Source organism: Argiope bruennichi, chromosome 10 (assembly GCF_947563725.1).
Source record: "Argiope bruennichi chromosome 10, qqArgBrue1.1, whole genome shotgun sequence".
NCBI classification, from domain to species: domain Eukaryota; kingdom Metazoa; phylum Arthropoda; class Arachnida; order Araneae; family Araneidae; genus Argiope; species Argiope bruennichi.
The window spans coordinates 124,933,008-124,949,318 of NC_079160.1; the positions used below are offsets into that span (position 1 = coordinate 124,933,008).

Consider the following 16,311-nt stretch of genomic DNA (forward strand, 5'->3'; position numbering starts at 1 on the left):
AAAAAATATTTATTTTAATGATGAAATAGCTTTAAATAGAGCCTTTAATAGAAATTTGAAAATGTAACTGATTTTTAAGGTATTGACAATGGCCTTAAAGTTACAAAATTGCACTTTGCAAGTTTCATGGTTTTGATCAAAACACTGATTCTACACTAGATGCTCTAGAATGGCTGTAGAACAAGAATTCAACTGCCAGCACACTATAAAAATATTTTTGTATGAAGGCAATTTGATAATATAAGGAGACAAATAATATACAACAATATCACACAATTATACTTTCTTGCTGTTTGTAAACATACAAAAAATGTATACGAGGATTAATACAACAACTATAATTTTCAATATACAGTACTGAAATGAAAAGATGAACAAAATTACATAATTGTCATCTGTGAGTTTATTTTTCCTCAAAAGAAATTTACATACAAACTATTAGTTTGTTAATCTACCACGATATGTGTAATGTAAGTATTCAAAGTGTGCATCACCTTGCTGTAGACTGTTCATATCGTTCACGCAGATTCTCAAGCATATACTCAAACAAAGGCTGTTGCAGACTCCTGCAAAAAGAGATGATTTTCTCATGTAATGTGTGCATCTCTGTTAACTGTGAAGATCCACTAACACTTTCCTTTAACATTCAGCTTCCATTGACACAGTGCACTGTCAGAAAGGCGAAATTTAACAATAAACAGCATAACTGTGTTATTTCTGTGGCCATCTTATTAAACTTCTCTTGGAATTGTTCTGCCACCTTTTTCAAACACGGCACACCTTCCATACAAGTGGAAATGGGTCTGAACTAAAAATGCTTTTTCCACCATTGAGAGACCCATTTTCAACAACAACTGCACAACACAACTTCCTTTTCACTACTGCGAACATGTGTAACTGGAGCTATGCCTCGTCGACAAACACAACCACGTGTTCGAAATGCACAAGTTTCAGTACTGTATATTTTGACGCATACTTTATATTTTGAAATTAAATGTGATATAACAAATATTACTAAACTGCTTGGACTATCTAAACTGTGAGTTGTGAACTCTAATGGAGGCTTGAAAAATTATATTGAATTTATGAAGTATTTTCACAGTACCTCCTTTTATAGGTTCTTCAATATTTGCAAGCAAAAGTTATTTAATTAAAGAATGCTACTACAACATATTTGAAAGTTTATTTGCTCTGCTGCTGCATGCCTTATAAATTAATGTAAAGTTTTGACATTTCAATTTAATTTTTTCGATGGAAATATGATCACAGCTAAAAATCAATTGCAAATGGGATAAATTCTTTAAAGCATTAGCCTTTTGCTAATTAAACATTTCATGTAGAGTATTATTGTGTTTTAATTCACTGAAAAATTACAAGTTGAATCATTATTCTATAATCACGCTTGTAATAATAATATACATTCATGAGAATTTATCCTCAAAAAGTACACTGTAGTATATTTGGGAATTAACATAAAAACTGTTTGTTTTATGATAAAGATTCTATATATTACAAATAACAAAATGAGAAAAATATACAATCATTGGAGGTTATACAAAAACAGCAGTAATTTTCTTTTTACAATTTTATTGATAGCTGCTTTGATGTAATCGCTTCTTAAAATTTCAAGTGCAAGTAATATTTTATTAAATTCTAAATCTATTTGGAGGAGTTACGGAATAAAGAAATATAATAATAATTCACCAATAAATAAAAGATTAAGAGTTTATTACTAATAATTTGTTTAAATTAAAAATTTCCATTTCTACAACTTACAAATTAAATTATGATATGGAGATATTATAAAGATTGTCAACTGATTGTTGTTGGTATTAGGTAATAAAAAATATAAAAACACAGATTTTTCATTGATTAATAGCATTGCAAAGTTAAATTGTTCACAGAAAGAACTGTCAAAAAAAAGTGGAAAAAAATATTCTTATAAATATCATTTATTACTGTACAATTTACAAAAGTATCAGGTTAAGTATTATGTTTTCCAAATATATGGCATAGGGAAATTTAATCATCTTGTATTCGCCAGGCTATAGTTCTGAGATCTTCTCCACCTGTTACTAATATTTCACCATTCCCTGATATTGATACACAAGATACAGCACCTTAAAATATCGACAAAACATGTAATGATTTTGATGTATTTAAAGAGATATGTGAGTACCACTAAACAAAAATAAAGGATATAAAAGATTCTTTAAAATGATTTATTAATACTTTTTTTTTTCTATTTCTTAATCTTTAAATTATAATTCAATATAATTTTTTTTCTTAAATTCACTAATAAGTGGCATCACGAATATTGAATCAAATTAAATGAATTAACTCATAATTAAACTCTGAAATTATTAAAATAATGATCATACTATATAACATATGTACACAAAATTCGAAACCTTAGTGCAGGAACTAATTGAAAAATCGATTATAAAACTCCTATCTTTACAAATATGAAACAAGTACGCTTAAATAAAAGTGTTTAAAGAAATGTCTTGTATTTAGTTCTCTCAACACAGCAATAATCATTTATTCAAGCATATATATATATCTTTAACTATTATTCTACAGTTCCAGGTTTTCGATATATTTAGTAACTTCCACATAGACAATTGCATCAAAGAAAGCAAATCAGCATTTCATTTCAGTAATCATTTTGACGTTATTAAAACTTGTTTATTTATGTTGTCTTTGCAACATGTTTTACCAAGAAGCCTGCATTTGACTTACAAAATACCATTGGGGTGTTAATATGAAATATTTCGGTCAAAATAGAAAAGTTAACAAGGCAGTTGTTGGCCTGACAATAGCCAAGATATTAGCACTGGGTGGGTAATAACTATAAGTATGGGATGAAAAGAGGAACCCTCCTTTTCTGTTTGGGTCAATTTGACATGGAACGTTTTTGATCTGCTTATGTAAAACAAGATATTTTATAGGTATTTCGTGGAATTACTAACGGAGATAAAAAAAAAAATTTCAGGCAAACAACATATCTTAGTTATATATTTTCTGTGCATTTTTCTTTCCCCAAATTGTATAGTTTGAGTCATTATGATCAATATCATTTTCTCTTAAGTAAATGTAAAATCTTTCACTGTAGATTACTAATTCAACTGGAAATGGTAATAATAAATTGCTTCAAAGTATTCATTTTGATATAAAATAATCCTTTAACAAAAAAAAAATCGCACAATTCAATTTTCTCTTTTAGAAAAATACCTAGAAATTAAGCCAAGACTTTAATCAACATTTAAATATTACAATGCATGAACAATTAGCCGTTTGCAATCGGAAAGTCATTTGATGCAAAATTATTCACTTAATACAGGGGCTTGTTTATTGTTCCTAAAAATAAATGTATATCATTGTTTCAAGTTGAATTTTGACGAAAAGTTAATTTACAGCTTTTTACCATTCTTTCAGTATTTTTAACAATCAAAATTGAAAAATAAATAAAAACGTTAAAATGATGCACCATCTTGAATGGTGACCATGAGTCACATCTCGAATTCGAAGGATTAGTTTTTTTCCGCTTCCGGGGAGCAGTATATGTTAAATAAACCATTTAAAGATGGAACTAAAATATTGTACTTATGCTATAGTAAAACTTTATTAGTTCTAAAGACGCTTATTTCTACTGAAAAAGACCGTGGGTCAAAACTGGAATAAAATGAAACCATACGACCTTAAATGATCTAACACATAAACTAAAGGGTGCAATGGAAAATGTGCTAACTTCACTTCCTACAAATTGGGTCAATTTCCTTGAAAATGAAATATTCGTGTGCTTGGTACAGTCAGAAAAATGAACCTGAACAAATGACAAACAAATAAACGCATATCTCTACTTTACAAATGATAGCAACTGCTGTGTATTATATTCCAAAAAAAAGTACAAAAACATGACAACATCATAATGAATCTTGATAAATCAATTAGTGACAGACTTATAAAAACCCAGATATAGTGCTAAATTGCAATGCTAGCAAGAGATGTGGTTACTCTTGATCAACTTTTGAACGCATACATTTATAAAAAGGAAAACAAATCGCTGATCTAAGAATATACTTTATGTTTGTCCTTTTGATAGTCTTGTTTGCAATGTATTTAATCTCTAGACATCAATAAATATCAAATGTATTGAAAATAAACTGACCAAAACAATTCGCTTTTAAAAGAATTGAGCAATTTTAAATGATTCAGACAGAATAATATCTCCTTACAAGTGGAAAGTTCCATAAAACAGTAAAATTGATAGGTAAAATAAGAAACTATTTATCATTTCCACTACTGTTTTATAATTCAATAATAGGCTTAAATGTTTGAGGCTATATCCATGAAGCAAGATAATAAATGAAATAAACTGAACAAGAATTATATATAAAAAGAAACATATCTGCTTGCTCCATATAGCATGTTTTTGTTCCAAAAAGAAAATAAATAAAAGGTTAGATTTTAAAAAATACTCATACATTTATTTTATTTTAGTTACATGAGTTTTATATTATTTTTTTAATTATATAGCATTTATTATTCCATTAAAAAAAAATTCTTATTTATCTCAAAATATAATATTTTTCTGAAACAGGAAGAACATAGGTCCCTGAAGTTAATATTAAATGTACTGATCACTTTAACCTCAACATTGTACTCATATAGAAAATGCAAACAGAACAGTGTGTTTAATTTTTTGGTTAACATAAGAACGATGACATTTAATGGGAAATTTAAGATATATTAAAGGATAATACTTACTTTATAAGGAATGTTGACATTCTTTTGCATTTCTACAGCATGAGCAATTTTTATTTTTTTACATAGCTAGAAATTTTGTCTTTTATTTAACCCCATATTATTTTTTTTTTAAACTTCTCTCTTCTTTCCTTCATACCTTCTTAATTCGAAGCTTTTATCTTATGATTTAAAGTATTTGTATAAAATCAATTTGTGTCTCTGAAAAAAAAAATACTTTCCAACTGTTCAAATTACTTTTATATAAAATTATTTTAGTTAAATGAAAAATTAACAATGCATTTATTAAACAAATAATTTAATAAATATGAAGTCAACATAATTATTCATTTAAAAATCATCGAGATGCATCTAAGGTTTTTCAGTTTTTCTCATATTTAGCTCTTTTTAGTAATCTAATGCAGAATTCAACATATTTTTGTTTGTTTTTTGTAAAAAGTTATTTTTAGAATTATTTTTACCAAAATTATACATAAAAAAATTAAATTCACCAATTTAATTATGAAATACACATTTACACAGAATATTTTTAATGGATTTTTTTGTTGTTGTTGTTGTTATTTACGCTATACTGTAATAAAACGCACAATATTTCTATATTACTAGCAATTATGAAATATTACTATTAAAGTAAAAAGTAAGTGAATAAGATTTGTATAACCACACCATGATTATTGCATTCAATGGACTTAGAAGATTTTTTTTTCCCCATACAAGCAACAAATTACATTAAAATTGCTTATTTGAAAGGATATCATTAATTTAAGATATAATAATACAGATTATTGTTTCATTAAGTTAAAAAAATGGCAATTAAATATTGTTTATACTTCTATTTTTTTCACAATTTGTACAACAGGTACAAAAGTAATGTTATTTCCTTTGGAAAAGTTAGTGAACAAAGGGTCTTTAGATATATTATGAACAGAAAAGAAAACACGATGCAAAATTAATATTTTAAACATAGGAAAAATCCTTTTAATTCAACCAATCTTCTTTAAAAAAAATCTTTCCACCTTCCATTTAATAATTTAAAAAAGAACTTCAGTTATGCATTAATACAGCCATTGGTTGCCCATGGTTTAGAAATAATATCACACTCAATAATGTGATTCATAAGTAATTAAGTAATGTGATTCATAAGTAATTAAGTAATATAAGTAATTAAGTAATGTGATTCATAAGTAATTAAGTAATGTGATTCATAAGTAATTAAGTAAGTTACCACATTTGAACTATTCTGATATTAAGTCAAACTGCAGATGAATCTGGGTAATAATTTTAATTGTGAAACTTCTTTATTTTATTGTAACAAATAAACAATTTTAAATTTCAAAAACACATTACATCAAAAATAAAAGAGAAATATTTAAATATACCACCTGAATGGGCAGGCAAAGTCTGAAGTAATTCACCCTTGAAAAGATCCCAAATTAGTAGATTTCCAGATGTTGTTCCTACCATTGCAACACATCCATCCCAGCATAAGCACCTTTGAGGATTTAAATGATAATTTTACTGATAAAAGCAATTAATGGAATCAAAAAAAATCAATTAATTTCCTTGTCTATAACACAACATATTCTGATTTTCTATATTTTTCGAGGCAAGATAGTTCTAATTATCTAAAACTTCAAAATTCATTAAGTTGTATTACTAATGAAAATAATTGGATTTCACTTTTGAAAATTTGTTTATATACTTCAAAATTTTAATATTAAAAATATAGTTACATTTTATTTCAGTATATTATTGAAAGAAAGGGGTGGTGTGCATTAAGAAGCAAAATTTGCCAATAAAATTTTCATTTTGAAACCAGAAGGTATTCATATGTATGCTTAAAAATTGATATCTTCTTAGTTTTTAGTATTTCTTTTGCTTAGATATTTCAAGAAATTGAATAAACATAAGAAAAAAGAATAAAAAAATAATGACATGTTAATATTTAAAAAGTTTGAACACAATGACAGAAATATACAGGATATAACTGGAACAGCTTTTAAAAATTTAAGGTTGAAAGCTGGGACACAATATTCAGGAATTTTAACCCTTTGCACTCGGACGGTAACTCTCACTCACCATTCAAGACAGTGCATCATTTTTTTAATAATTTTTTTTTTTATTTTTGATTGTTAAAAACGTCTAGAGAAAGGTAAAAAAATGTAAATTAATTTTTCAAAAAAATTTGACTTAAAATAATCATGTATATTTATTTTTCAGAGTAATAAAGAAATCTTTGTATTAGGTGAATGAATATGCATCAAATTACTTTTCTGGGTGCAAAGGATTAATTTAACTATCCAAACAATCTAATAAATTCAAAAGTCAAGGCAAAAAATGAACGCAAGAAGCAGTAAAATATTTTAACATTATTTTTAGATAAAGATAAACATGCTTCATCTTGTTATGATTTTATATCAAATATATTTCACAGTTCAAAATAACGTGACTGTGCACATACATATTTTATACAAATGCAAATACTTTTATTTTTCTCAAACAAACAATGTTTTAACTCAAACAGCAATTACATTTAACAGTATACACTTTCCAAATTATTATTTCTGAAAAAAAAAAAAAACTGCACTGATTCATAAATATTCAAATTATGTTACTTGTTATATATTGTATTAGAACAGATTATTCTGCTTTGCCAAAAAGGCATTTAGATAAATACTGAATGACTGAAACATTGAATACTGAAAGACTGAAAAAATAATGAATGCCTGACTATGAATGAGCTATGAGCAAATCGTAAGGGCCATCAGTGATCGTGATACAAGTCTTCCAGGGAGAGGAATTCTTGTTTCTACACCATTTCTGGCAAAAAAATCAATCACCATACTGGAAGCTTCTCCTTAAAATTTCTGAAATGCCCTCAGGATTATAAAAATATGGTGATGTATTCTGTAGCTCCATCCATCACACCATGTGCTCTTCAATATATTTTAGTGGTAATGATCATTAGATTATAAAATAACTGGCAATAAAAAAAAGTTGAAACAAATACTTTTTTTTACTGTTTTAATGCATAGGAACTGAGGAAGCCAAGTATGGTTGCAAATTATTTGGTTAAATATTTTTTCTTCTTTTTTAAGCCCAAAATCATACGAGGGTGTCATATTTTTAACACAGAATATGATTTTGCTAATATACATTGTGTGGCTAAATTAACTCCTCTTTTTGAAACTGCATGAGATTTACATCTGAAATGAAATTCAAACAATAATAAGATGGCAATGAATTGAGTTTAGAGCCAAGAGCACTGAATGAAGATTATCCCCAGAATGCTGCAACTTCCTTTCTATGTCAAATTCAAGAACAGAAAATTTTTTCACAAATATGAACAAGTTTGAGTTTACGATAATACTGTGGTAATAATGACAGAATTGATTAATATCCTTTAAAACTTCACGAACATAGTGAAACTTGTTTTATTAAAATGAAACACTGAAATAAATGAAAAATAATTTACCTAAATAAATGATTAAATTCTCCTGATATAAGAAGAATTATCATCAAAAATCCAGGTTTATTAAATAAACACAACACACAGCACCCAAAATCATCCAAAAACAATTCTACACATATCAAGTTCATTTATTCTTAATCAACTTTGTTGTATTAATAACTGGTAAACTGATTGTAAAATCAATTTGGAAACTAAAAGAAATATTGACCTATAAGATCAAAATAAATGTACACCAGGCAAAGAATCAAGATTCCACAGGTGATAAAACTGCATATATTTCAAATATATAACAAGATAGCTCAATTGAAAAGATGCTTTTTAAAGAAATTGTTTCATATTTTTAGAATATGTTTATGAATAGATATGCTTAAGCTGCTTTGCACTAAACATAGAAAAATAGAATTTCACAACTAGTTAATTGCAACAATTTTCTATTTAGGTAGTTAAATACCGATTATTTTTTTCAGACAAGAATTAAAAATACTCAGATCTTACTATTCATTGTTGCTTTAAAAATTCCTTAAACTGTAAGTGTAGTGTGAACTTACCTCAGATCTTCCTTTGTTTCTGTACTAAAAAGCAAAGTAGCTGTTTGACTATCTATAATCTTCAAAGTCTTATCACCACCACAAGAAACTACTTTTTGACCATCTAAAAAAGTAAAGACAAAATAATACATTTTGATTATGTTTTATTTCTAAAAACACAGTAGGGAAAAAAGAGAAATTTTATTCACAGTAGTAAATTATGTAGAAAATTATTTATCTTCAAAGTCCATGATACAAAAATAAATGCATATTTTTTTTTTTTTCAATACACAAACTAAATGAATTCCTACCATTACAAAGATATTCATCTAATATTATTATTTCAGATGTAGCATTGCCAATAAAAAGAAAAACCTAATTTAATTTATTTTGTTATTTGCATGCAAATTCAACAGTATACATGTAAGCAGAATATCCAAATGCAAAAAGGCAGAAAAATTTGGAAGAAAAGATTTTAGTTAAATCTAAAATGAATTTATTCTATCTATGCAAATAAAATGATTTATAAAGCTGTAAAAAAATTTAGAGCTATTAATGGTTATTAATACATTTTACTCATAAAATATTCCTTTAACAACACATGTATAATAATAAATAACAAAAAAATTTAGATAAATTCTTCCCACAAGGAAGTACATTTTTTTTAAAATTTACAATCTTTTATTTTAACCATTCAAATGTATATAGTTAATAGCTGCACTTCAAACATCACTAATAATTAAAGAGAAGGAATGAACAGTGAATTTTTTTTAATGTTGTGATTTATTTATTTTAATAAACAACCTTCTTAAATAATAACATAAAAAAACTGAATAATTGTAAAATCATGTGAAGCCACATGTTTACATACCTGGACTGAATTTAACATCATATACGACACCCATGTGAACTAAAAAAAAAGTCAAATGTATTTCAAATTGTGTATATCAAATATGAAACATTAAAAATAAAATATTTTCATTAATCAGTTAAAAACTGTAAAAAGGCATAATTTTCAAAATTTGTTTTCGTTTATATATTATATTTTCCTATTACTTAATTATATATTGCCAGATTCTGTTTGCAAAATTTGTAGAAGTCTTGATTCAGCTAAAACTTGGGAGCATAATTGAGATATTTTAGGGTTCCAAACAGTTTTTGTTTTACATAATAATAACTTTGAATGAATAAGTACGATACATCAAAATCTATCAAGTAGTAGAATTGAATTTCGATAGATTTGATGATTCCTTAATTTCTTCCAAGACTCAATATACATATCTGATACAAATAAATATGCCAAATATAATAGAATGAACATAGGTGGACTCAGCAAAAATAAATGACTTTCATGGAATTAAAAAAATTGATGAATCATTTTTTATTTAACTTTTTCCATTATTGGAATTTATAGAATTAAACAAATAGAAATTATTTATGGGCTTGATTAATATTCAATAGGTAAGAGACATTTCATGGCATATCACAAAGTTAAATGTTAAGTAATTTAAATCTTACGTGTACCAGATATTATGAAAAGTTTGTGAACTAATTAGATGCTTTAACCTTTGATAATCGATAAATAATGTTTCAACAATATGATATTTGCTTCATTATAAGAGAAAATATGCGCTTCTACATGACTGCCACAAAATGAACTTATTCACTCACTTTGACATCAGATGTATTACACAACAAAACTTGAAAAAGCAAATATTTTTTTTAAGTCTCATTACTTTTTTAACACCTTTACAAAAAGTTCTGTTTAAAGTTCTGCTTTTTTTTTTTTTTTTTTTGGAGGGGGGTATATATTTTAGCTAATTATTCTTCGTCACTTTTAGAATCTTCATTTTCTTCAATAATTTTATATAAGCAAAAAGCAAATGAAAACTTTCTAGGAAATTGTACAAAAAAAACTTAAATGGAACTTTATTATAATTAATTCATTGTAACAATAAATTAAAATCGCTTGCTTTTGTGTAATAAACAAAATGCTGAAGTATCTACTGCATTTAATATTTTATATGCACTTGCATTCCTGTTATTAATAATTTACATTATTTAAATAACAGACAAAAGTTAAAAAAGAATGCTAGAAAAACAAAGAGCTTACATTGATGCTGTCCTATGAGTACATATGAATTCAAATCCCATATATAAATATAACCACTACAACTTCCAGTAACAAGAATGGTATTTTTTTCATTTATATCAAGACAGTATACACCAGATTCGTGATCAAGCTCTGCCTGAAATTTATAAATAGAATAAAAAATAAATATTTCATCTAAATTTACAAAATAGGGTCATTTGGTTTGTCAACTTATTTGAAATAATAATAAAGGAAATAACAGTTTGAAGAAAGAAATGAATCCTAAACTATTTTCCAAGGGAATTCTTTCTTCTTTTTTTTCTAATTTAGAGATCTTTTTAAACCAAACTTTTATATGAGATTCTTTACATCAATAATTCATTTAGAAACGTTCCATTACTTTTTTTTTATTTTTTACATTTAACAATATATGTCTAAATGATAGTAAATTTTCTGTGCATTTCACTTTTTTTTGGGGGGGGGGGGTATTCTTTGCTTCAAACTGCAAATTCAATTAAGTGACATATTTGCACTTGATTATAGAAAATTTTCCAAAACTATGATTTTAAAGCATTTTAATGTTACCATGCTTATGAAAAATTATAAATTACAGTAGTGAATGGCAATAATAAATCTATCAAGCTGATAATTTTCTAGTTCTACATTTTAGCCAGCAATAATTTTCAGTCATGTATTTTGTACAAAAAAAAAATATTACATTAAGCTTTTGAAAATAATTGTACAAAGCAATAATCAATTTATCAGCAAGGCATTTATTTATATGATAGCAAATTTATCTGCATAGGAATAAAAAATATGCAACAATATCACACATAGAAATATTATATATATATATATATATAGTATGTGTGATGATTTTGTAATAAAACTTAATATTATGAAATAGATAATTCCATATCAAATAAATATTCTGGAAAGGATTCAAAAGATTTTGCTCAGGTGATCATTAAATGCAAATCCATAAATGCATTAATCCATAGTATTGTTTTGAAAGATTGGCAACAAATAATCAAATTTGACAGTTAACATCATGATCCAAACTCTCCACATTTAAAAAAAACAAGCTCTAATATAAATAGAATGCAACAGAGCCCTAACTAAAGTATAGGTATGAAATGAGCATTTATGATGAATAACCCCATATTTGGATTCCTGTTAACATGTTTATCTATACTTTGTACTTCTTTTATAGCTCAACAAAAAGAAATCATAACTTTATACCATTCTCCATACAATATATCTCATTTTGATTTTTTGAAAGTTACCATAAAAAAGTGATGGCTTATAACAGAAGTATGATTCAAACTTAATCACTAAAGGAACTATTTTAATCCCATTTCACAAACTGATAACTAAAATTAATTTGATTCTTCCCTTTTTTGCTTTGTTAAATGGCTGTGCATAGCAAGCTTTTGCATTTATGCATTCACTACAGTAAGATAATAAATCAAATAGTTAATAATAATTAATTTTTGCATAGCAAATATATGAACATATACTACAAGGTATTAATAAGTCAGAATGCATTTTTTGAAGAATTTAAATTTGCAGTAAATGATGGATAAAACAATTATATCGTTATTTAAACTCATTTACTTTCAGATAGGAAGTGAAATCTAGAAACAAACATAGCAATCTCCTTCTCAGGGCCAAGACTTTTAACAACCAAACAGGAAAATGATTCCTCCTTTTTCAAATCATAACAAAATAAAATCAATATCCATTGATTGCTAATATCAGAATATACTGCTATTGCTAATAGCAGAATATAAAAATACATTAAAAAAATTTCATGCATATTGCTATATAACATAAGAGATATAATCTGCAAAACGATTAAAACTTCAAAAAATTAAAAATACGAAAGAAGTAGAACCTTAATACTTTAATGCTACAACATAAACAAAAGATTAGATTACATTTATATTGAGTAATTTTAAATTACAATGTACTAAATAATTTTAATAGTCTAGATGTGAAAACAGCTGAAATTATACATAAATATGGTATATCAGTAATCATTCAACCAAATCAATCCCTCATACACATAAATTCCAATAAGAAAACATTCTTATGGGTTTGTATAAATGGAAAGTAGACATTTTTCTTTCTACTATTAATAATGAAAGAATTAAAAATTTGGAAGATTAATTCTCAAATCAGCAGAATTTTCTTTATTAACCTTCTAAGCATTTCTTGCCATTTTCTAGCAAACATCTTTTAAGTTTGAAAATTCAGGAATTGTGAAGGTATAGAATAGAAAGTCCATACTAACACTTAAATTGAAAGTTGGACGCATTCCTTCAACTGCTTCGTATCTCCAAACCTAAAAGGAAATTTTAAATTCTTTGTTAATATACAATTTATTTTTTTACATTCAGTGAAAATATAAGATGGCAATACAGAGAAAATTGTAATTAGCACTATAATTGCTGAATTACATAACTGATTATTTCTATGCAACTTGGAACTATAAAAAAAATCCACAAAATTAACCAACATTAATTTTAAATACAATAAAATACGGTTCATTACAAAAAATATTATTAATAATTAACATTTAAAACTGAATTATGTACAAATTTAATTATTTTTAAAAGATTTAGAATCCTATTTGAAAATATTTTAGTTGATTTTTTTGAAGTATATCATTTCTCTAAAAATGATATATTTCAAAAGCAACTAGAGTTATTTTTCACTTTAGTAAAAGTATTTATACAATATATGCCACAAATAATGTTATTATTCATTTAATAATATTAAAATTATCTGGTCTTGAATTGACATATTAAAATGTAAAAAAAAATCAATAGAATCTTTTTTTCAATCAGCATTAATGATTGGTGTTTATGGAACTTTTTTGTTTCACTTATAAGGAAACAGATAGAAATTACATTGGACTAGATCTATTTGGATTGGTTCAAAAGGACAGCTATGTTGTCAGGTCAGTCTTGGAATCTATCAAACAATCCTAAACCATTATTACCTTATATTAGATTATAAATGAAAAAAGATAACAAAAAACTGATGCGAGTATTAAAAACAAAATAGAAACTCTTAAAAAATAAGAAAATTTATGACCCTTTTTTTAATCAAATAATATACAAGCACTGATGATTTAAAATAGGCATTGATGATTTGGACAGGTACGAATGTGTTGAAGAAAATACTTCGCACAAAAATTGAAATTAATGAAGCATTTTCTTAATTGGAACTTAAAAAAATTAATTTGAAAACAAGCTTTAAAAAATAAGAGTATGAGCAATATATGCTACTGAATATGAACTGCTTAAAAATAACTATCAGTAAGTGACAATTGAAAATTTTTTAATTGCTATTTTTTGAAATACATTGCACATAGTCATAAGATAACTGTTTTTTTTTTTTAATTTTATTTTCCCATTGATGTGAATAAAATATAGTTGATTTTATCTAATTCAATTATTATTATTAATTAGTTAATAAAATTGAATTTTTTAACAAATTCTTAGTGATTAAGTTATTTTATTCAGTTAACAATATATTATAATTATATTAAAGATATACTGCTATTTTTAAATCCCCTCATTGTCAATTCCCCACATTGTGAATAAATTATTAAAAAATAATAATTAGAAAACATACTTTTGCTGTAGAATCCAGAGATGCAGTGGCAAGTAAGCCATTATTAAAGCATATATCAGTTACTAAAAAAAGAACAATAAAAATGAGGCTTTTATTTCTTTCTTTTTTTTTTCAATTTTACTTTAACATTTGACAATATTTAATGCTTTTGTTCAGAAAAATAAAACATAAGCATGATTGAAAGCATACTAAAAAGTAAAAGTTTTATTATTTTTGTCTTCATCTTATAATAAATCTGCAACAAAACAATGTAAGAAAACAATTACAATGCAATCTAATGATAATACTCTTTATAGACGATAAAAATAAACCATGACTTCTTCATGATTCGTTAGATTTTTTTCAGAAATTCCAAAAATGGCATAAGCATTAAAAACCATATTCAAGACATTTAATTCAAAAGTGTTACACTTTTATGACATTCCAATATAAATATTAAATTAAAAATTACATAAAAATACATTAAAAACATTTTAATAAAAATTTTAGGAAGAAATATCCTAATAACTTTATGCAACGACTCTATTCTGCTACATTATATTATTAATTAAAAGTTTAATTAAATTTATTAATTTAATAATTAATAATTAAATTAAAAGTTCTGAAAATATACTAAATTTATATGCTTTGAAATCAATAAGCTTAAATGCATTAAAATTATAAATTGCAGCTTCAATATATGCAAAATGACTCAGTTATATAATTACTTTTATTTAATAGCACTCAAATCAATATGATAGCAATATGTTGATAAAAGCTAATAATTAGATAATTTTTCCTTTTTTATTTTGTGTGAAATATAGTGTTGAAAAATATGGTTAAAATATATCTTTAAAAATTCGTTAAAAATAAGAACTTAATTTATAGGTTAAAGCATTGATATCATTAAAAAGATAATTTTTTTAACTTGATGCTAAAATCAATTTTTTGTGCTGTAATATTTTCGGAACTTATAGTGGAAAAATAGCCGAAATTTCGATTGATTTTTAATTAATTAAAATTCTAATTAAAAAATTTTTAAAAATGCTCTGAGATGCACATATCTTGCTTCCAAGGTATAAACATGCCAAATTTGGTAGCTGTAGGTCAAATGGTATGATCGGTAGAGCGCCAACACACACACAAACACATTGAGCTTTATTAACGATGGGTTAATTATTTGGATATAGTTCAAACAAAAATACTAAAATCGCAATTAAAAAATGGGAGGGTGGGGGTAGGAGGGTGAAATTTTGGGGTTATAGGTATTTTTTAATGCCAAATAAAAAATAATAATTTTTTTCAAAAAAAAAAAAAAAAGAGAGAAACTTTTGGATAGGGACACCTTAATTACCAAGCGTTATGAAATATACTTTACGACCTATTCTTATACCAAATACACATAAAAAATTCCATAAAAATCGGTCGAGCCATTTCGGAGGAGTACGAACACAAACACCCTGACACGAGATTTTTATATATTAGATTTAGAGTGAATAAGGAAGTAGTTCCACTCACCACAATCATCATGAGCCATAGTTGTAGCTAAAAGTTTTCCATATTCAACATTATATAAATATCTGAAAATAAATTTGCAATAAACTGTTAATAAAATCAGATTCTCCACATATATAATATAATAAAATTTCCATAATTAAATACAATACAATAAAATAAATTCCATAGATAAGATTCTACAAAAACAATTTCCATGATTAATACAAAAGATAGACAAAATTTCTTTTTATGTGAAACCAAGTATATAGATAAAAAAATTTTTTAAAAAGTAATTAACTTTTTGTTTAAACAAAGCAATTGAATTCATAAGG

The 16,311-nt window shown here is 25.5% G+C and overlaps 1 protein-coding gene across 1 annotated transcript in view; it reads right to left on the reverse strand.

Moving 5' to 3' along the window:
* Positions 1–1,936: 1,936 nt before the first annotated feature.
* LOC129988526 (protein FAN-like) overlaps positions 1,937–16,311 on the reverse strand; it is a 66,141-nt gene continuing 51,766 nt past the window's right edge. The window contains exons 26-33 of the mRNA XM_056096771.1: positions 16,001–16,062; positions 14,504–14,565; positions 13,155–13,205; positions 10,880–11,015; positions 9,638–9,676; positions 8,788–8,890; positions 6,150–6,259; positions 1,937–2,120 (exon numbers count right to left, since the gene is read on the reverse strand). Coding sequence (XP_055952746.1) covers positions 2,023–2,120; positions 6,150–6,259; positions 8,788–8,890; positions 9,638–9,676; positions 10,880–11,015; positions 13,155–13,205; positions 14,504–14,565; positions 16,001–16,062 — 661 coding nt within the window. The 3' untranslated portion in view covers positions 1,937–2,022. The remainder of the gene's footprint in view (positions 2,121–6,149; positions 6,260–8,787; positions 8,891–9,637; positions 9,677–10,879; positions 11,016–13,154; positions 13,206–14,503; positions 14,566–16,000; positions 16,063–16,311) is intronic.